The sequence below is a fragment of the Anomaloglossus baeobatrachus genome, chromosome 6 (genome assembly GCF_048569485.1).
Source record: "Anomaloglossus baeobatrachus isolate aAnoBae1 chromosome 6, aAnoBae1.hap1, whole genome shotgun sequence".
NCBI classification, from domain to species: domain Eukaryota; kingdom Metazoa; phylum Chordata; class Amphibia; order Anura; family Aromobatidae; genus Anomaloglossus; species Anomaloglossus baeobatrachus.
Genome location: NC_134358.1, coordinates 226,689,512 through 226,712,218, shown reverse-complemented (window position 1 = coordinate 226,712,218; position 22,707 = coordinate 226,689,512). Strand labels below are relative to the sequence as shown.

General features: G+C 47.2%; 2 protein-coding genes across 6 annotated transcripts in view; one reads left to right on the top strand and one right to left on the bottom strand.

Moving 5' to 3' along the window:
- The window catches only part of TPMT (thiopurine S-methyltransferase), a 77,962-nt gene extending 63,433 nt beyond the window's left edge, over positions 1-14,529 (bottom strand). Inside the window, exon 1 of one of the 3 annotated variants that reach the window (XM_075314710.1) lies at positions 14,345-14,529. Coding sequence is in view for 2 of the 3 variants with exons in the window: in XM_075314712.1 (XP_075170827.1) it covers positions 2,259-2,273 (15 nt within the window). In the remaining variant the exon portion in view is untranslated. Of the gene's footprint in view, positions 1-2,258; positions 2,337-14,344 lie in introns of those variants that run through there. The other 2 variants (XM_075314712.1, XM_075314709.1) reach the window with 2 other exon arrangements.
- The window catches only part of KDM1B (lysine demethylase 1B), a 118,221-nt gene continuing 109,866 nt past the window's right edge, over positions 14,353-22,707 (top strand). Inside the window, exons 1-4 of one of the 3 annotated variants that reach the window (XM_075314705.1) lie at positions 14,462-14,808; positions 14,891-15,015; positions 18,062-18,151; positions 18,241-18,352. In XM_075314705.1, coding sequence (XP_075170820.1) covers positions 14,635-14,808; positions 14,891-15,015; positions 18,062-18,151; positions 18,241-18,352 — 501 coding nt within the window. In that variant the 5' untranslated portion in view covers positions 14,462-14,634. Of the gene's footprint in view, positions 14,809-14,890; positions 15,016-15,130; positions 18,152-18,240; positions 18,353-22,707 lie in introns of those variants that run through there. The other 2 variants (XM_075314708.1, XM_075314706.1) reach the window with 2 other exon arrangements.

The following is a 22,707-nucleotide window of genomic DNA, read 5'->3' as shown; positions in this document are numbered from 1 at the left end:
TGACACCTATTAGTGATTTTGAATCGTTGCAAAAACGTTCAAAATCGCTAATCGGTGACATCCCCCTGTGGAGACACGGGGCTCAGTGGGTGCTCTTGTCCACTGAACCGGCCGCCTTTATAAAGACAGCGTGGCTCAGGGCTCATCCCAACTGAACGCACGACCTCCTTAACCGAGGGCGGAACACTACTCAGACAACACAGGGTGAGGGAATCACAATATTAAGACTTTATTGGATCCCCAAACAATTAACAGCACATAGCACATAACCAGCAAGACACACAAATGTAACAGGCAACAGAGTCTCACCCTTCCGCTGGCTCACCAGGGAATTAGAATGTCCATGCCTCAGAGGTTCCAGGGTTATTTAATCCAATCCAGCAGCACCCCGCTTTTGGCGGGCACCCAGCGAGAATGGAATAACGCCAGATTTAGGAAGCTGGCTGAGGTCTGCAAAGTCTGTACCAGGTGACTGGATTGTCCCTACCTGGGTTTCCTTCTTAAGTAGTCTCTGGTTTGACGTCATGTAGCCAAGTGTTCCTCTAGTCGGAGCCAAAGTCCCTAGACCGAGTCCACAAGGTATCCTGATCCTCTAGCCAGCTGCTAAGAGCTTAGACTGGATCATGCAAAATCCATCAACCACCTGGTGACTCCAAGAAGTCACCTTTTATAGCCATAGCCTTCACTTAGGATAAACTGTGCCTTTATCGGATTGGTTGTACAAGGTTGCTTCTCTTATTGGATGAATTTCAAGCTGCATGGATAATGTTCATTTAGGCTATATGCGCACACTGCGTCTTTTTGACGCTGCGTTTGTGCGTTTTTGGCTGCTAAAAACGCACCTGCGCCGAAAAAACGCATCAAAAAACGCATGCGTTTTTGCCGCGATTTGGTGCGTTTTTGGCTGCGTTTTGCTGCGTTTTTCAAATGCATTGCATGGGCGGAAAACGCAGAAAAACGCAGGAAAGAACTGACATGTCCATTTTTTTTTTTTAACTCAAAAACGCAGGTAAAAAAAAGCAGATGTGTGCGGACAGCAAAAATGAAAACTCAGACTTTGCTGGGGAAGCAAAGTCCTGCAGTTTTGAGGCCAAAAACGCACCCGAAAAACGTGCAAAAACGCCGCGAAAAACGCACTGTGCGCACATAGCCTTAAAATTATGTGGATAGAAAGACTGAGAATATCTACATGTAGTCTGCAAGTCACAGACAAGACAATGGCTACTAAGGTAATTTACATTAGATTAGCAATACACAATTACAGTACAATGATTGCTCCGAAGGGTCTGGTCCCAAACAATAGTTTAGCAAACATGAGTTAACACACAGAAGAACAATACGTCTGGGTGAATTTTAAGAAACTTTAACCCATGCTAGGCACTGAGTGTCCATGTCGTCACACCCCCCCAATTCCCAATTATCGTTGCTGCTGCAGTAACGATGTTGTTCCTCGTTTCTACGGCAGCACACATCGCTATGTGTGACACCGCAGGAACGAGGAACCTCTCCTTACCTGCGTCCCGCCAGCAATGAGGAAGGAAGGAAGGAAGGAAGGAAGCAGGTGGGCGGGATGTTCGTCCAGCTCATCTCCGCCCCTCCGCTTTGATTGGGCGGCCGCTTAGTGACGTCACGATGATGCCGAACGCACCTCCTTCTTGAGGGAGGGATTGTTCGGCAGTCACAGCGACGTCGCAGAGCAGGTATGTGCGTGTGACACTGCCGTAGCGATAATGTTCGCTACGGCAGCGATCACCACATATCGTTACAACAACGGGGGCGGGTGCTATCACGCTCGACATCGCTAGCAATTGTTAGCTATGTCGTAGCATGTAAAGCGGCCCTTACTCTGCATAGCAGCTCACTGTCAATATACATTATTCACAGAAAGCTGTGGTGCGGGTTAGCTTTCTGAGTTCTACTACATCTAATATGTGCTGTACCCAGTAAACTAAGTGATACATTGTTGGAATCAGGGTCTCTTTTAAAACACTATGCTGCTATTAGATGAATTAGATCAGGCAGCAAAACCTGGACATTCCCTTCAACACCACAAACAAAATCTTTCCTGACAAACGTTCACTTTGAGCATCCTGAAGAGTGCACTGAATTCAGAGTTTGGAGTTCCCTTGGACTCTTTTTGGGAAACCCAACAAATCATATTTTCGCTCACTAATAATTTTCAATGTATTCTAAAGATTATCCAGAGCCTATTTCACTCCTTATAACATCACTGATTTTTCCAATGATACTTTACTTACACCTTCCTCCCCCATCGGCACAGAAGAACAAAGTGACAGGCTTCATTCTGGATCCTGTTTTTCAGGACTTCAGATAGGAGCCCCAATGGAGCCACTGGCATGTGACTCAGCTTTAGTGGAACCTTCAACTTTAAAAAGCTGTGTCAGAGTCTGGTCTAAATCAGTGTCTGAAGATTTGTATTGAAGAAGGCTGCCAGCCTCTAGTCGCATTCTGGCCGGGAGTGTGCATATCAAATACTCAAGGCCACGTGACCACCATTCCAGACTCTAAAACCAACGAATCCTCAGACCATGCAGTGCATGCAATGTGAAGATTCATAGGTCAGTCACATAAAGTGACTGCAGACTTATCGATTAAGACTGGACAACCCCAGGGCCGGCTCCAGGTTTATGTGAGCCCTGGGCGAAAGAGTCTCATTGGGCCCCATCTACACAGATACATACACATACAGGCATACGTAAAACATACCGTACTTCAAGAGAAATTCCCAAAAACACAAATAGACATAAATCTAGACAGTCATATACACTGACATACATAGATACACATCATACATGCACACACACATTTTTATATATTTATACTGTATATTATATTTCTAATATTGGGAAGCCGGCAACAGCCTCATTCACCTCCCTGCTTGTCTAACAGACATTGCCGCACAGAGCACACTACCACTGCTATATATACACATCACAAGAAAGGCTGGGGACATACACATTACTGAGGAAAGGGGTATATAGCAATAGGGGGCATACCGCTCTAGAGGAGGGCAGTGAATCTGAGGTGGGGGGAAAAACAGCTGTGAAATGGGGGGGTGACATGCAGCTCTGGGGTGGGAAGGGGGGGGGAATACAGCTCTGGGGGGTATATAGCACCTGGGTGGAGGGGACATACAACTCTGGGGGTATAGTAGTATGCAGCCCCCATATAGTGTTATGAAGCCCACATTGTCCTCCCTATAGTGTTATGTAGCCCCCATATGCACTATGCAGCCCCCATATACCACAATGCAGACTCATATAGCATTAGGCACCTTCATGTAGTATACAGCCCACATATAGCACAATGCAGACCCAGATAGCATTAGGCACCCTCATGTAGTATACAGCCCCTATATACCACAGTTCAGAGCCAGATAGCAGTAGGCACCCTCATATAGTATATAGCCTGTATATAGGAGAGCCTGTATATGGCACAGTGCAGAGCCAGATAGCAGTAGGCACCCTCATGTAGCATAAAGTGATTAATACTCACTTCTCGTTCCCCCGCTGCTCTGGTCTCCTCGGCGCGTCCACTGCTGTCGCTCGCTCTGACCTCACTGCAGGCGCACAGTGATGATGTCACCGCACTCCGCTGCAGCGCTATCAGAGCGCCGACAGTCACAGCGGGGAGAATGATGAGTGGGAGCGCGCCGCACACTCTCATCATTGCTCTCAATTGTATCGGCAACTGCGATGCCAATACAATTGAAAGCGTGATCCTCGGCGCCGGGGGAAGGGGGCGGTGACAGCACGGGCACTGGGCCCCCCTGAGCAGCAGTGCGCCACTCCTGCCACCGCGAGTGGGCCCTCCCGGCAGTTCAGGGCTCCGGCATTTGACCCCGGACAACCCCCTTATTCATGCCACACACTACGAAGTAATTATGTAAGGCTATTGGAAAGATTCCACAGTAAGTCCACTGGGGCAGATCCACACAAAATTGTGATAATTTTGTTGTTGATTTCTCTGTGGACTACATTTAAAAAACAACAACTCATTTATCCTTCTGCTCCTAGCAATGTTTCCATGCCAGTGCCGGTTTAGCTTGGTCCTCTGATGTTCGATTCCTTGTGACTGCTATAGCCTCTGATTGGTTAGAGCGGTCACATAAAAAGGATCATCACCACAGGAGGCTCTAATGCACAAAGATCTGCATGAAAACACTGCCAGGGCGAAAAAATTGCCAACAAAGATGACTTTTTGTTGGTGGACGTGTAGATCTTGTAGTGGATTTACAGGTAATCAGTAAACTGGATTTATTGCAGGTTTGACGTGCACTTTGAACATGTTTTGCCCACAGCATAAATTGACATGCGCGAGTGTCTGCACAGAAAATACTCGCAGTTTGTGGATGCAAGATTTTAAATTATTCTCATCCACTTTGCTGCTACTGTAAAACATTGAGGATTTTTACTCCCAAAAATCTGAATGGAAAATCCGAAACAATTCCGCTATTGGTGAACACAACAATAAGTCCTCCAGCACGGGCTCTGAAAAACTGTTAGTTCTCTGCATTAAGTTATCAATCACTACTAAGTAGTTATTAAAAGGAGTTAGCAAGTAATTTAAAAAAAAAAAAGCGGTGGAAAAACATAAAAGCGTCTGTTCTCACCTGCTCTCTTGGCAGTAAAACCCACTGAGTATGACCTAATCTAATGTATAATGTTCTTCTGTCAACTCTACTGTCTTGTCAATTAAGTAATTCATGTTATTATTTAAGTTGTGCTGCTGTGATACCATAATTTCCCACAGGATCAATAAAGCTTATCGTAAAAACAGCATGCCAGTGATTCCTTTTCTAGGAAGCTTCCACGACAGCACCACAGGATGTTGCCTTCCCACCATAATAGGCACAGGAAACACAAAGAGGTTAAGTAGCCCTTCCCCATCTCCTATCCTCAGCGTTTTTGTCAAAGACCGCACAGTATGGCCTCTTTCACACATCAGTGTGTCATCAGTGTTTGGATGCCAAAACCAGGAGTGGAACTTACAGAGAAGAACTATAATTGAAAGATTGACACCTGTTCTGTGTTTTGGAGACACTCCTGGTTTTTACATCCAAATACTGATGACACACTGATGCAAAATACTGACATGTGAAAGAGGCCTATGGGTAAGTTCACACAGTGCGTTTTTCGGGTGCGTTTTTGCTCAGAAAACTGCATGACTTTTCTTCCCCAGCAAAGTCTATGAGTTTTCATTTTTGCTGTCTGCACACAGCGTTTTTTTTAGCTGCGTTTTTGTGGTGCCCACAAAAACGCAGCATGTCAATTATTTTTGCGTTTTTCACTGCGTTTTCCACCCATTGAGTTCAATGAGATGTTCAAAAACGCAATAAAAACAGCAAAATTACAAATATAGCTGCGTTTTAGTGCGTTTCTATTACTAAAAACGCAGCTATAAACGCAAGGTGTGGGTAGTAAAGTGACATGTACAGGAAGAGGATTCCTTCTGTCAGTAAATACAGAAGCGTGAATCCTCCCGATACCGTCACCGCCGCTTCCATTTCCCGCCCGGTGCCATGTCCGCTCCCGTGCAGGAGGTGGAAGCGGCTGCTAAATCAAAAGTGAACAGTAGAAAAATGTCATACTCGCCTGTCTGCAGACTTCCGGTGCCATGTCTGCTCCCAGCTCCTCTCCCGGTCCCACCACCTCCGCTCCGGCTGTGTGCCGGCTCCCAGGCACGTACGATAGCTGCATGACCTGGCCGTGAGGACCTGGCGGTGATCACCTGATGCAGTCACCTGACGCATCAGCTGATCGTAAGTATCGCGGTGACGCCGGATTTTACCGCCGAGTGACTGAATCCCCGGCGCTTGCAGTCAGTTCATGACAGCTGAAGACAGGCCGGGGTGATCTCCGGAGTTCAGGTGAGAGCACCGAAGATTAGCCCGGGATGTCTGCATCTGTCATGAACTGATTCGCAAGTGCCGGGGAATCAGTCACTCGGCGCTCGCTGTAAAGTCCAGGCTGCACGCCAGAGCTCAGGTGACAGCTCCGGAGTGCAGTGCAGGTACCTGAATCCAGACCTGGCATTACTGGAGATTCCTCCAGTAGCCAGTCCGACGCTGCACAGAAGTGTTTTTTTTTTTTGCACTGATGCATCAGCTGATTGTATAAAAGCAGTTTATACAATCAGCTGATGTGTCGTGTGATTCAGGCCTTGAACCTGACACATCATCTGATCGCTTTGCCTTCCAGCAAACCGATCAGATGATATTGGATGCGGATTGGATGGCGCGGGACCCATGACCCAGGATTACTGTGGAGAGGGTTCTTTATTTCAATAAACATGGAGTCACTAATTGTGTTTTTATTTCTAATAAAAATATTTTTCTGTGTTTTTTTTTTTTTATCTTTACTAGAAATTCATGGTGGCCATGTCTAATATTGGCGTGACACCATGAATTTCGGGCTTAGGGCCAGTTGATAATATACAGCTAGCCCTAACCCCATTATTACCCAGCGAGCCACCCGGCATCAGGAAGAGTTGGATACAGCGCCTGAAGATGGCGCTTCTATGAAAGCGCCATTTTCTGGGGTGGCTGCGGACTGCAATTCGCAGCGGGGGTGTACAGAAAGCTTGGGCACCCTGCGCTACGGATTCCAATCCCCAGCTGCCTAGTTGTACCTGGCTGGACACAAAAATTAGGCGAAGCTCACGTCATTTTTTTTTAATTATTTCATGAAATAATTAAAAAAAAAAAAAAAAAAAAAAAAAAGGGCTTCCCTATATTTTTGGTTCCCAGCCGGGTACAAATAGGCAGCTGGGGGTTGGGGGCAGCCCATACCTGCCTGCTGTACCCAGCTAGCATACAAAAATATGGTGAAGCCCACGTCATTTTTTTTTTGTTTGGGGGGGGGGGGGGGCGCAAAGAAATCCTGCATACAGTCCTGGAAGGAGGATGCTGAGCCTTGTTTGTAGTTCGACAGCTGCTGTCTGCTCTCTTGTATACACTATTGGATGGAGGATGCTGAGCCTTGTAGTTCTGCAGCTGCTGTCTGCTCTCCTGAATCCACTAGTGGATGGAGTATGCTGAGCCTTGTAGGTCTGCTCCCTCTGACTCTTCCTCCAGCATACAGTCCTGGATGGAGCATGCTGAGCCTTGTAGTTCTGCAGCTGTCTGCTCTCCTGCATACACTAGTGAAGAATGAAGAACATATGGAAGAAGGAAATGACAGACCTTTTTTTTTTCTCAACAATCTTTAAATGGCAATGTTCACTGATAAAAAAAAAAAAAAAACCCGCAGAAAAACACAGTGAGCAAAAACGCAGCAAAACGCAGCCATAAACGCACCAAAACGCGGTAAAAATGCGTGCGTTTTTTAAAGATGCTGCGTTTGTGCATTTTTAGCGCTAAAAAACGCACAAAAACGCAGCGTCAAAAAAACGCAGTGTGTGCACATAGCCTATGAATGCTCAACATATAACAACTGAAAGGGTGGGAAATTACCTGTCCTGACATGGAGAGTTCCTAGAAAAGGAATTGCCAGTGAGTTTAATTCTATTTTCTCCCCTCACACTCCATGACAGCACCACAGGAGGAATACCAAAGAAGAAAACATTTTAGAGAGGGTCAATTGCCTGAAGGACTTCTTTCCCAAACACTAAATCCGTTTAAGGCTACGAGTACGCTGCGGTTTTTGCCGTGTTTTTTTATGCTGTTTTGTTGCCAGAAAGTTGTCACTTTTGACTTCTCAGCAAAGTCTATGAGAATTCAGATTTGCTGTGCGCAAGTTGCAGTTTTTTTCTGCAGTTTGTCACAAACGTCTGACAAATTAACTGCAGCATGTCAGTTTTTTTTGCATTTTGTCCCTGCGTTTCTCATTAGTAATGGGAGGACTCGCAAATTAATCCACTGCCCACTTGGGGGTCGATGGGGGATTGATCCCTAGTATCTATCCTGATGTCGGTCTCCATATAATCTATGGGAACCAGAATTTGGCACAAAAGGGGTAGGAGCAAGCGCGCGATACTTACCGAGTCACCGCCGCAGCTGTACACTGCAGCGGCCGCTCATTCACTTCCTGGACCGCTCATTAACTTAACTGAATATGCACTGCTTTCTCCGCCCACCGGCATCTGTGATTGGTTGCAGTTAGATGCACGCTGAGTGACAGCTTGTCTGATGCTTCCAATAATAGATCCAGTCTGCGGGTCTATCGTACAGTAAAATAAATAAAAATTGGAAAATAGGCATAGGGTCCTCCCATATGATGATACCCAGCACAAATAAAGGCTACAGGTACAGGCTGCAGCCCCAGCTGTGCGCTTATTTAGGCAGTGTATCAAAATAGGCTTTTTTTTTTTAATTGAAAAAATAAATAAATGGCATGCAGGCACACCAATTTTGATACCCAGCCAAAAGAAAGCCAGACAGCTGGTGGCTGTTATTCTAAGGCTGAGGAGACCCATGGTTATTGGGAGCTCCCCATCCTAAAAATAGCAGCCTGCAGTCGCCCAGAATTGTCGCATCCATTAGATGTGTCAATCCCAGCTCTTCCCGTTTGCCCTGGTGCAGTGGCAATCGGGAATAATAAGAAGTTAATGGCAGTCCACAGCTGCTACCAAGCCCTATATTAGTAATGGGATACATCTATGAGACTCCCCATAATTAGTCTGTAAGTGAAAAGAAATAAACAAACATAAAAAAATCCTTTATTTATTAAAGACAAAAAAAAAACCCAACTCTCGTTCACTACTTTATTAACCCCCAAAACACCACTTATGAGGTCCCATGACGATTACAGATGTGCTACATCTGAATTCACACCGAGAGGCCATAGAACATGACTGCACGCTGTGAGGTTCAGGCAGAGACTGAGTGAGACATGCAATGAGTGATGGTGCCACTCAGGTTAGGCACTGCCACAGCTGGAGGTTCCCACAGTCCTCCACCTGTGACTGCATGTAACTTAACCTCAGATGACTTCAGTGTAAAAAGAAATTACATAACACGAAATGTGTGCACAGCAAAGTCGTTTTGGCATTATGTTCATTTTATGGGACACTTCGACAGGTGGATTATGGGCAGAATCTACACGAAAAAGACATCGGCTGCACATAGCATAAAGAGAAAGTAGCCAACCTCTTTCTTGTGCATCAGTGGATATATGTACTAATAAAAACGCACAGCATTTTTGATTCATCTGTATACCTACAGTGTGAAAAGTAAGTATTTGATACATTGCTGATTTGCAAGTTTTCCCACCTACAAACAATGGAGAGGTCTGTAATTTTTACGATAGGTTCACGTCAACTGACTGACAAAATAAAAAAAAGCCAGAAAATCCCATTGTATGATGTTTAAGTAATTAATTTGCATTTTATTATATGAAATAAGTATTTGATCACCTACCAACTAGCAAGAATTCTGCCTCTCACATATCTGTTAATTTTTATTTAAGAAGCACTCATTACCTGTATTAATTGCAAGTTTGAACTCTTTACTTGTATAAAAGACACTTGTCCACACACTCACTCTACAACCTCTCCACCATGGCCAAGACCAAAGAGCAGTGTAAGGACACCAGGGACACAATTGTAGACCTGCTCAAGGATGGGATGAGCTACAGGACAATTGGCAAGCAGCTTGGTGAGAAGGAAACAACTGTTGGCGCAATTATTAGAAAAAACAGAAGAAACACAAGAGGAGTGTCAATTTAACTCAGTCTGAGGCTCCATGCAAGAGCTTGCATCATGGGGTAAAGGACAATTCTGAGAAAGGTCAGGATTAGGCCCAGAACTACACGGGAGGACTGGACCAATGACTTGAAGAGAGCTGGGACAACAGTCTCAAAGATTACGGTTCGTAACTGTCACGATTGTCTCCCTGCATGTTGAGACCAGTGACAGCCTTTGAACTGGAGCCTCTCATCTGGCTCTTTTCATTTAAATGGGTTTGTTTTCTTTTGGCACTGCAGTGGTTAAGTGCCAGTTTTTCTACTGCAGCTTTTGCTAAGCAATATTTTGCTGAGTGATCAGCAGCACTTACTCAGTAGTCATGCCCTTCAGCTTCAAATAGTAGTGTATCCCAGCATTTCCTGCTGGCAAAGAACCTGTGGAAAAAAAAGCGCATAGGGTCTTACCCTGATAAACAGGGGGTATAATAAAAGAGAGTAATCCTACTCACCGATTAGGGTTGTGAAAGGCACAACTCCTGTAACCGCATATATATGGATCAACGGCAGCAGTACCCCAAGTGGCAGATAACAGAGAGAGATAGTGGAGAGGGGCTTTAGAAAACCGCGCCAGAGATCCCAGATGTAAGCTTGAATCAATGTATTTTTATTTCGGCATAGGTCTACGCGTTTCAGGAGTCTTTGAGAGATTTGATGTATCTTGTGCTTGCTGGTCCTGAGGAAGGGAGCTGAGATTCCTGAAACGCGTAGACCTATGCCGAAATAAAAATACATTGATTCAAGCTTACATCTGGGATCTCTGGCGCGGTTTTCTAAAGCCCCTCTCCACTATCTCTCTCTGTTAGCATTTCCTGCTGAAGATACAAACTCATTTGTGTCCTGGCTGCCTCTGAGAAAGGTTTACTAGTTTGGTTCCCGTGCTCAGGTAATATCCTTTAGTTGTTATATTTTCCCCTGTTTGTCTGTGTTCCCTGGTATGTGGTTAGTGCAGTGCGGAGGTTTAGTGAACCCCACCTGCCCTTCACTAGTCAAAGTTACTAAAGGGCCGTTATCGAGTGCCAGGTTCCTGTTCGGCGACAGTTGCGGAGACTGTATAGAGACAGATGCAGGTAAGGTTAGGAGGTTCCCACCTACCCTTCTCACTGGTTCCAGGGCCTCCCGTTGTTTGTGTGTCCCTGGTGCCCCCCCCCCCCTTTTCTGGTGTTTTTGTTGTGCTTTAGATGCATGAAAGTCTGAACGCATCCCGCCATGTTTACTGCAAGCGTGAAAGTAACACACTACGTCGTCATGGATTAAAATCCTGCAGGGCATGCAAGGTCCCCCTGCACACACCAGCACATGCCCAGGCCCATTTACAGTTCACTAATGACCATATGGATGATCCAGAGGAGGCATGGGAGAGGTCATGTGGTCAGACGAGATCAAAATAGAACTTTTTGGTATCAAATCCACTCGTCATGTTTAGAGGAAGAAGGAGGGGTACAACACCAACCGTGAAGCATGCAGGCAGAAACATAATTCTTTGGGGGTGCTTTTCTGCAAAGGGGACAGGCTGACTGCACCGTATTGAAAGGGAGGATGGATGGGGTCATGCTTCACAAGATTATGGCCAACAATGTCCTCTCAGTAAGACCACCAAAGATGGGTCGTGGCTGGGGATTCCAGCAAGTCAATGACCTAAAACACACAGCCAGAGCAACTAAGGAGTGGCTACGTAAGAAGCATTTCAAGGTCCTGGAGTGGCCTAGCCAGTCTCCAGACCTGAACCCAATAGAAAATCTTTGGAGGGAGCTGAAACTCAATGTTGCCCAGTGACGAGCCTAAATCCTGACAGAGAAGATCTGTATGGAGGAGAGTGGGCCAAAATCCCTGCTGCAGTTTGTGTGTAAATTTGGTCAAGAACTACAGGAAACATCTGAGCGCTGTAATTGCAAACAAAGGTTTCAGTACGAAATATTATGTTCAGTTTTTCTATTGTACCAAATACTTATTTCATGCAATAAATGCAAATTATTTAAAAATGATACAATGTGATTTTTTTGTTTTTCTTTTCATTGGGATTCTGTCTGTCACAGTTGAAGTGTATCTATGATAAAAAATTACATACCTCTCCATTCTTTGTACATGGGAAAATTTGCAGAATTGGCAATGTATCAAATATTTATTTTGCCCACTGTACTTTGGGCCACCCTGTATGCTCTACAAATCCACTAAAGGGCACACAATGATTATGCCTAGAGAAGTGTGCTGCTGCTCCTCGGAGAACAAAGGCCAGGCAAGGTGCTGCAGTGTGAAACAACCTTTGCCTTCTGCACCTTACTCCCTCCTTGGTTTTGATGTTTTTACGCCGCTTAAAGAATAATAATAATAATAATAATTTGATTCATTTATATAGCGCTATTAATTCCATAGCACTTTACATACATTGGCAACACTGTCCCCATTGGGGCTCACAATCTAGAGTCCCTATCTGTATGTCTTTGGAGTGTGGGAGGAAACCGGAGTACCCGGAGGAAACCCACGCAAACACGGGGAGAACATACAAACTCCTTGCAGATAGTGTCCTTGGTGGGATTTGAACCCAGGACCCCAGCGCTGCAAGACTGCAGTGCTAACCACTGAGCCACCGTGCCGCCCTTGAGAATGAAATAAAATACATTTAAAAATACATTTAAAAAAAAACCGGTGGTACCTGGGCACTTTAATTAGCTGCCTCCACATAAATTTATGAAACTGTCCCCTTCCTCAGGTGTACTGCCTCTTTCACCACTTTATTAACCCCCAAAACACCCCTGCAGGTCCCACGTAATCCACATGAGGTCCCATGACGATTCCAGCTGTGCTACATCTGAATTCACACAGAGCGGCCATAAAGCACAACTGCACGCCATGAGGTTTTAGGCAGAGACTGAGTAAGCCGCGCGATCAGCAGTGACGTAACTCAGGTGATTTGTGGTCACAATTAGAGGAATGTGGGAACCTCCAGCTGAGACCGGACACAACCCGAGTGACGCTCCACTGATCGTGTGGCTCCTTCATTCTTTGCTTGAGTCTCACAGCGGACAGTCATGTTCTAAAACTGGTCGATGTGAATTCAGACGTAGCAGTGATGGAATCGTCGTGGGACCTTGTGTGGATTATGTTGGACCTTCAGGGTTTTTTAGGGGGGGGTTAATAAAAGGGGTGAAAGATGGTGCTCTTTTGTCTTTTATTGCAATAAAGGATTTCTTTCAGTGTTCGTATTTATATCTTTTCACTTACAGATTAGTAATGGGGTGTCATAGTTACCTCCCATTACCAATCTAGGGCTTAGTAGCAGCTAACATTAACCCCTTATTACCCCGATTGCCAGCGCACCAGGGCAATCGAGAAGAGTCGGAACTGTCGCATCCAATGGATGTGGGAATTCCAGGCGGCTGCAGGCTGCTATTTTTAGGTTGGGGGCCCCAATAAGCAAGGGTCTCTTCAGCCTGAGAATACCAGCCCTCAGCCTTTTATCATGGCTGGGTCTCAAAATTGGGGGAATGGAAGTGCTGGGGACTTCTAATCAGCAGTGACAGCGGACAGAGGTACGCGCCTCACCGCTGATTATGCTGCATTGAATAGCATGTTAGAACGCCGCTGTGGGTGTGCTAACATGATAAGATGGGGCAGAATCAGCGCAGGAACGAACGCCTTTGTGACTAGCCGCTGGCCTCATTAGCCCATCATAAAGGATCTTTGGAAATAGTTTTTCTAAAGCTCTCTTTATGTTTGCTGCTAGATACAGGGACGGTTAGGCAGGGATTAGCAATATGCACCCCGAACTGCTCGTGGTTCTGGGTGCATATTGCACCTGACAGGTTCCTTTTAAGAATTAAGAAATAGAAGATTGGTGTGAGCCTTGCTTTATTTCTAAATGGAGGAATGCATTATTAAAGAGCTGGCCACCGTGATTTATGTCTTTTTGTCTTGAATATAACACAAAATAAAGTTGTTTTTTTTTTTTGTTTTTTTTTTAAAACAATAAAAGTTTTGAACCCTTTACCACCAACTCCTCAAAAACAAACCAAACAAAAAAAATTGATATATATTACAAAAAAAAAATCAATTGAAGAAATGTCCTTTTCAGTTGCACACATCCCCCCAAAACACACAAGACAAAGTGATGGACAGGGAATGAGTGTCAGTCATGCCACGGACCACTACAGCTCGGCAGGAGAAAACAGCCCCATGAATGGGCGATAAGACAAGGCTATAGGGCTAAGAAAATAAACAAACCTTACTGAAAAAAAAAACCAAACAAGAATATATATAAAAACTTCTGAATTGTATTTTTTATTACTAGACCCATACAAGTGTGGTATCACCGGAGTCGTACCCTGCGGGGACATTACACGGCAGCTCACAAAGAACAGTGTAAGAACCGGACAGAAAAGATGGAGGGTTTCTCTTGTCTACCTCATTGAGAATTGCTTTTAGTACAACTCACGGGGCAGAAAATGAAAAGTTCTCACTCATGGAAGAAAGAAAAGCACAAAAGTGAAACTTGTCCGCAGTGAGGAGTCTATAGCCTGGAGCGCCCCTTTAAGGCTCTCTTGGGCGGTGTCAGGAGCCGTTATCACCTCACACCATAGAGTCTAGAGCTGGGACCATGAAGGCGGCCCCAGCCCGGCGACCTCCCCTGTCCGTGAGCCGCTCACCTCCGCCTCTGACTGAGGAGACTCTCCCACCTGACGCACGGCACCGAAATGTCCAACGTCACGACGTTAAACGTCACGTTTTAAGGCTCGCTGCTTCTATGTGGTTTTCTTTTGCGGCAAGGCAAGATTCTGAAGCGTGAAGGGTTAAGTTACAGCCCCGCCCTGTGGCAGTACTATTGTGTCACGTGCTCAGTAGTTCCAGTCATCCAGCCAATGACAATAGTCCGGAAGTGAGAGCTTTTTCTACTACACACGTGACCTGCTGTCTGCATGTTTATGTGTCCCCAGCCATGTCCAGTGCTAAGAGCAGAGCCAAAAAGAAGAGTAGCGCCAGCGTCAGTGGTGGCGGAGGAGGAGGAGGACAGCAACAGCCCCCACCACAACCGCCCCCACCCCCACCACAGAGCCAGGCCCAGTGTGAGCCCTCCCCTGACAGCCTCCCCCTGCGATCCTCAGGGCGACAGGTGACCGCTCATGTAGAGTCTTTGTGGTAGAGACGCTCGTGCTTATTCTTCACCTTCTGAGCTGTTGTCCTTTATGTATCAGGTGAGGAGGAAGGCGAGCGACGCCATAGAGGATGAGGAGGATTTCCTGGAGAAGAAATACCGCAAGTGTGAGAAGGCCGGGTGTACGGCGACCTGCCCAGTGTGCTTCGCCAGTGCTGCTGAGAGGTGGGCATCACTGGTGTGTGGCTGTGGTGACCTGCGGGAGGCCACAGATGTCTGCTATTAGTGCGGATGTCATTACAGAACAGCTGTGGTGTCATCCGGATACTGTGCTGTCCAGCAGTGACCTGCCAAGAGCCGTCCCCACCTGCCAAGAGCCGTCCCCGCCTGCCAAGAGCCGTCCCCGCCTGCCAAGAGCCGTCCCCGCCTGCCAAGAGCCGTCCCCGCCTGCCAAGAGCCGTCCCCGCCTGCCAAGAGCCGTCCCCGCCTGCCAAGAGCCGTCCCCGCCTGCCAAGAGCCGTCCCCGCCTGCCGGGAGCCGTCCCCGCCTGCCGGGAGCCGTCCCCGCCTGCCAAGAGCCGTCCCCGCCTGCCGGGAGCCGTCCCCGCCTGCCGGGAGCCGTCCCCACCTGCCGGGAGCCGTCCCCGCCTGCCAAGAGCCGTCCCCGCCTGCCGGGAGCCGTCCCCGCCTGCCGGGAGCCGTCCCCGCCTGCCAAGAGCCGTCCCCGCCTGCCGGGAGCCGGCCCCGCCTGCCAAGAGCCGGCCCCGCCTGCCAAGAGCCGGCCCCGCCTGCCGGGAGCCGTCCCCGCCTGCCGGGAGCCGTCCCCGCCTGCCGGGAACCGGCCCCACCTGCCAAGAGCCGGCCCCGCCTGCCAAGAGCCGGCCCCGCCTGCCGGGAGCCGGCCCCGCCTGCCGGGAGCCGGCCCCACCTGCCAAGAGCCGGCCCCACCTGCCAAGAGCCGGCCCCACCTGCCAAGAGCCGGCCCCACCTGCCAAGAGCCGGCCCCACCTGCCGGGAGCCGGCCCCACCTGCCGGGATCCACCCGTACTCGTCCACCACAACTGGAATCACTCTCTGAGGCTGGATTCCAGCATCCAGGACTTTGCACAGATTATGTTTTTAGTAAATAAGCACATGTGGTGTACAGCTGCACGTAGTGTATACTGTGTATCTCTGATCATGGCGGTGGGGCGTACGGCTGCACGTAGTGTATACTGTGTATCTCTGATCATGGCGGTGGGGCGTACGGCTGCACGTAGTGTATACTGTGTATCTCTGATCATGGCGGTGGGGTGTACGGCTGCACGTAGTGTATACTGTGTATCTCTGATCATGGCGGTGGGGTGTCCAGGTGCACGTAGTGTATACTGTGTATCTCTGATCATGGCGGTGGGGTGTCCAGGTGCACGTAGTGTATACTGTGTATCTCTGATCATGGCGGTGGGGCGTCCGGCTGCACGTAGTGTATACTGTGTATCTCTGATCATGGCGGTGGGGTGTCCAGCTGCACGTAGTGTATACTGTGTATCTCTGATCATGGCGGTGGGGCGTACGGCTGCACGTAGTGTATACTGTGTATCTCTGATCATGGCGGTGGGGTGTACGGCTGCACGTAGTGTATACTGTGTATCTCTGATCATGGCGGTGGGGCGTCCGGCTGCACGTAGTGTATACTGTGTATCTCTGATCATGGCGGTGGGGCGTCCGGCTGCACGTAGTGTATACTGTGTATCTCTGATCATGGCGGTGGGGCGTCCGGCTGCACGTAGTGTATACTGTGTATCTCTGATCATGGCGGTGGGGCGTCCGGCTGCACGTAGTGTATACTGTGTATCTCTGATCATGGCGGTGGGGCGTCCGGCTGCACGTAGTGTATACTGTGTATCTCTGATCATGGCGGTGGGGCGTCCGGCTGCACGTAGTGTATACCGTGTATCTCTGATCATGGCGGTGGGGCGTACGGCTGCACGCAGTGTATACCGTGTATCTCTGATCATGGCGGTGGGGCGTCCGGCTGCACGCAGTGTATACCGTGTATCTCTGATCATGGCGGTGGGGCGTCCGGCTGCACGTAGTGTATACTGTGTATCTCTGATCATGGCGGTGGGGCCTTTTAGCTGTACATGGCGTGTGTATTTCTGATCATGGCGGTGGGGTGTTCGGCTGCACAATGCAATTCAATGCCGTTCAGGTGCCTTTATGAAGGGAAAACAAAACAAAGGTAGTTTTCAGTTGATAGAGGCACCAATGTGTGATAGTTACTCTTTAAGGAGAATCTTTCACCACGGTTCTGCAGCCCTATCTGAGTGCAGCATAAAATAGGTATAGAGACCCTGATTCCAGCGATATGTCAGTATTACACTGCCTGCTGTGGTTTTACTAAAATCAATGTTTTATTAACTGCTAGTCTTCTCAGTGTAAAGCTCTAGCTATGCAACCCTTAATATTTATGGGCTCTGTCTATCACTACCACCCAGCATTGATTGTTTGTTTTCTACGCGCAAAGTGGGAAGCAATGACAGTTGTGTGGTTATACAGAGCTTTATTATTGAGAGGAGTAAGAGAGTTGCAGCAGAAAAACAGTGATGGTTAAAGCAAGATGGCCAGTGACACGGGTACTCCCTGTCTTTCTGATCTAACACTGGAGATACCAAGGGTTGTAGTGTAAGAAGAGGCTGCTCACACTGCTGTCCACCCAGGCTATCTGATCTAATACTGAAGATACCAGGGGTGCTGAGGTAAGAGGCTGCTTACACTGCTATCCATCTTGTTTTTCTGATCGCACACTGGAGATACCAGGAGTACTGAGGTAAGAAGAGGCTGCTCACACTGCTGTCCACCATGTCTATCTTAATGGCCATACATGATAAATCTGTTTCCAGTTCATGCCAGTGGAACTTTGTACTGTGCAGGCATTGATCATATTAACTTTCTAGGACGGCTTCATTTGTGTGACAGGGTGGCAGCCATTTTAGTTCTGTAATGATTACCTCCCTAGGCAAAGTTATTTTGACTTGCAAATTAAAAGCATTCAGGGATGTATTTTTAATTACATTTTATTTGGTTATTTTTCTTATTTTCCCGGAGGACCCGTTTAGGAGTTTATCTAAAAAAAGTCCCAATTGTTTATTAAGGTGTCCATTGCTTAAGTAATTGGTTACAAGAAAAAATTGAGTTTGCGTTTCATTTAAATGATTGCTATACTGTTTTTAAGGAGATATATATTATTGTTGTTTTAATATATTTGAACATGTGACTGGTACTCATTTTAGGTGTGCAAAAAATGGCTACACATCCAGATGGTATCATCTTTCTTGTGGGGAACACTTCTGCAATGAGTGCTTTGATCACTACTATAGAAGGTAGGCGGTTATAATAATGACATTAGGCCAAAGTAATTTTGGTGTGTGTGTCTGTGTGTGTATATAATATTTTATTTATTTTTCATTAGTCACAAAGATGGTTATGACAAATATTCTTCTTGGAAACGCATATGGACAAGTAATGGAAAAAGTGAACCTAGTCCTAAGGCATTCATGGCTGATCAGCAGCTTCCATACTGGGTGAGATACCTAATTTAACTGGTGTAGCTAAAATTTGATAGCTATTAAAAGGGTCATTCCATAACATTTTCTGTTAGATAAGGCAAGAAATAGGTTTTCAGTTGGAATAATTTTGTTTCCAGATATAGGCTACTTATTTATTGTGGCTCCCCCCTACCCTGTTCACCTTATGTGTCCTGTGCTAGTGAAAAGACACCAGTTCTAGTTAACCAATTCTTATTGTCCTAGGGTGGTGAAGAATTTAAATGTTACCTGTCATGTCCAGAAACGCTTATTTACCCTTAATCTTTAGTTACTTAACATTAAAATCATGCTAGGCTGCCAAATTGGACCAGAGGCAGCAGGGAGAAAATAAACTTATATTCTCCATGCAGCTGCCTGCTTCCAGTCGTCAGCATAGTACAGGGGGTTGTTTCAGTCACCGCTCACTATACTGTGATCACTGACAGCACTTTGACAGCCTGCTCTTCGGCGTGTATGCAGAGCAGGCTGTCAATCAATGTGAAGAGGAGTGATCACAACAACACTCACTGTGTATTGAGTTGTGATTGTAGCCACTTCCTGCAGCACGCCAATTTAAAGCAAGTTAAAGGCTTGTTTGTGGGGTGGGATGGTTTTTAAGCTTACCAAAAGATCATAATTCCTGACAGCGCATGATCCTTTATATTTAGAACTCCTGCTACCCAGAACAATAGCAGCCTATGTGCAGTGAAGGATTTGTTCTAGATCATTCAATGCACTGCGGGAGTATGGTCCCTGTGTAAACAGGTCATTAGGGCTCATTCACATGACATGTCTGTTCTGGTCAGTTCCTGTTTTTTTGCGGACCCACGGACAGGACCATCTTTTCAATGTCTTTTGTGTAGGATCGGATGGCACACTATCCGATCATACAAAAAAAACACATCGGATGCCGTATGTCCGTTCCGTTATTATGGAACATGTCCTATTCTGTTCCATAATATCGGACCATGACTCAATACAAGTCAATGGCCCGCAAAATCCCCGGAAGCCGCACGGAAGCACTTCCGTGTGACCTCCGTCAGGTGCCCGTGCAGTCGGTGTCCTGCGGCTGCTTGCACTGCAGTGTGTCAGCATATGATCGCCCTGCAGTGTGTCAGCATATGATCGCCCTGCAGTGTGTCAGCATATGATCGCCCTGCAGTGTGTCAGCATATGATCGCCCTGCAGTGTGTCAGCATATGCCGGCCCTGCAGTGTGTCAGCATATGCCGGCCCTGCAGTGTGTCAGCATATGCCGGCCCTGCAGTGTGTCAGCATATGCCGGCCCTGCAGTGTGTCAGCATATGCCGGCCCTGCAGTGTGTCAGCATATGCCGGCCCTGCAGTGTGTCAGCATATGCCGGCCCTGCAGTGTGTCAGCATATGCCGGCCCTGCAGTGTGTCAGCATATGCCGGCCCTGCAGTGTGTCAGCATATGCCGGCCCTGCAGTGTGTCAGCATATGCCGGCCCTGCAGTGTGTCAGCATATGCCGGCCCTGCAGTGTGTCAGCATATGCCGGCCCTGCAGTGTGTCAGCATATGCCGGCCCTGCAGTGTGTCAGCATATGCCGGCCCTGCAGTGTGTCAGCATATGCCGGCCCTGCAGTGTGTCAGCATATGCCGGCCCTGCAGTGTGTCAGCATATGCCGGCCCTGCAGTGTGTCAGCATATGCCGGCACTGCAGTGTGTCAGCATATGCCGGCACTGCAGTGTGTCAGCATATGCCGGCACTGCAGTGTGTCAGCATATGCCCCCACTGCAGTGTGTCAGCATATGCCCCCACTGCAGTGTGTCAGCATATGCCCCCACTGCAGTGCAAGCAGCTGCGGGGATCATGAGCGTTGCCATCAGGAGGTTAGTAAAGTTCAGTACCTGCGGTGATGAAGTGCTGCCCTCCTGACATCAGTGCTTGTCACTTCCACCCAGCCCAGGGCCCGCAGCATCGCCCCACTGGCGTTTTCTTCCTGCAGAGGTGACCCTGCCTCCTGTGACCCTGCTCCACTGCTGTCACGCCCCCCCCTCCTCATTATGCTAGATTTGGCCGATAAGACGGACCCCCATTTTAACACATTTTTTTCCCCTCATTTTCTTCCTCTAAATTTTGTGGTGCATCTGGTTCTTATGGTCCGGTGCGTCTTAGTCCAAAAAATATGGTAAGTTCAGTTAGTGTGCAAAATATACATGGACACATATATCATATTGCCAGTTTACATTAAAAAGTAAAATATTTTAACCCCTTAACCACCAGGCGATTTTTCGTTTCTCTCTCTCCTTCTTCCAAGAGCCATAGCTTTTTTTTATTCTTCAGTCAATATAGCCGTATGACGGCTTGTTTTTTGCAGGATGAGTTGCACTTTTGAATGACACCATTAATTATGGCATAATATTGTACTGGAAAATGGGTAGAAAATTCTAAGTGCAATGAAATTGCGAAAAAATCCATACTAGATCGAAAATCGTTGTGTGCCAGGGATAAATTCCGCAGGAATATCTTTGAGTTTGGAGATAAAAGTGGACGATTACTGGCCAGAACCCTACATTCCAGATATGCACAAACTCCAATACTCTCGCTAAACTCACAGACAGGAACTCAGACCACTCTACCCCTGACATACTAGAAGAATTTAGAACCTACTATGCAAAACTTTACATCATCCCAACTCCACATGCCCCATTATCTGACATGAGACACCATAACATCTTAGAATATCTCAATAAATATGCACCAGAGCCTCTTGAGGATACGGAGGCTGAGAGCCTAGAAGAGGATTTCTCAGACACTGAACTAGGCGATGCTATTAAAGCCCTTAAAGTTGGCAAAAGTCCTGGCCCCAACGGGTTTACCCCCGGTTCTACAAAATATGTGGAGAAGCCTGTAGCTCTATAATGTTGAAAGCCTTTAACTCCATAACAAAAACATGCCAGTTCCCTAAACAGACACTTCAAGCCCGAATAACAGTAATCCCAAAACCTGGCAGGGATCCACTAACTTGCGCCAATTACAGACCTATCTCATTACTAAACGTGGATATTAAACTATACTCTAAAATGATAGCTTTGAGATTAGGCCCCTACATTCCCAAGCTGATACACAAAGACCAGGTAGGATTTGTTCCAGGGAGGGAGGCGCGTGATAATACAATCAGAACCCTGTCTTTGGTAGCCCAAGCCCGACAACGCCAGACTCCAATGTGCCTCTTGACAGTCGATGCCGAAAAAGCATTTGACAGAGTCCATTGGGGCTTTTTAGAAGCCACGCTGCAGGCAATTGGCGTCCGTTCGCGCTTACTACAATGGGTAAAGGCCCTATACCGTGAACCAACGGCACAAGTGGGCGTGAACGGACGCCTGTCAACCCCATTCAATATTGGAAATGGCACCAGACAGGGATGCCCTCTATCACCATACCTATACATTTTGGTAATGGAATCCCTGGCAAACGCGCTTAGGAAAAAACCCTCGATAAAGGGGTTACAGATAGGACCAACGTCTCATAAACTGGCACTGTTTGCAGATGACCTCCTGATATATGTGACACAACCAAGGATTAGCTTACCCGCCATACTACAGGAGTTTGAGACTTTTGGTGGACTCTCCAACTTTAAAGTAAACCTACAAAAAACAGAGATCCTAAACGTATTGCTACCGTCGGTGGAAGAGGATGCCCTCAAACCCGTTTTTCCGTTTAAGTGGAACAGCAATTGCATAAAATATTTGGGGATCAGGATACCTTCTAAACACCAAGACCTATATGAACATAATTTTCCAGACCTTTTAAAAAACATACAAAAAGACCTCACGGCTTGGCATAACCTCCCCATCTCGTGGTTTGGCAGAGTCAATACAATTAAAATGGATGTCCTACCCAAAATACTATATATGTTCCAGACAATCCCATTGAATCTAGGAGAAAACTTCTTCCTCAAGTTAAAAAAGATGATCAGCAATTTTGTATGGCGAGGTACCAGACCCCGACTGAAATACTCCATGTTGAATAGGTCTCGCTGGGGCGGGGGGGGGTGGGGCTACCTGATTTTAAAGCGTACCATGCGGCGTCGGTGGGCAATTGCATACTGGATCTCCTCCATAACAGGGACAGAAAATTGTGGGTAGAGATTGAATGTGATCTACACGCAACCATGACGCAGGGAATCTTCTGGTTATCATCTAGAATCAACTTGGAGACCCTGGGAATTTCCCCAATTCTCTTGTCTCTGGCTACTGCATGGAGGAGGGCCAATAGGCGGTATAGGCTGACAGGGGAACCGGGCCCTATGACACCACTGGTGGGCAACCCTGCATTCCAATGCTGGCTTCACGAAATCCGTCCCAGCTTGATTTCAATGCCAACGGG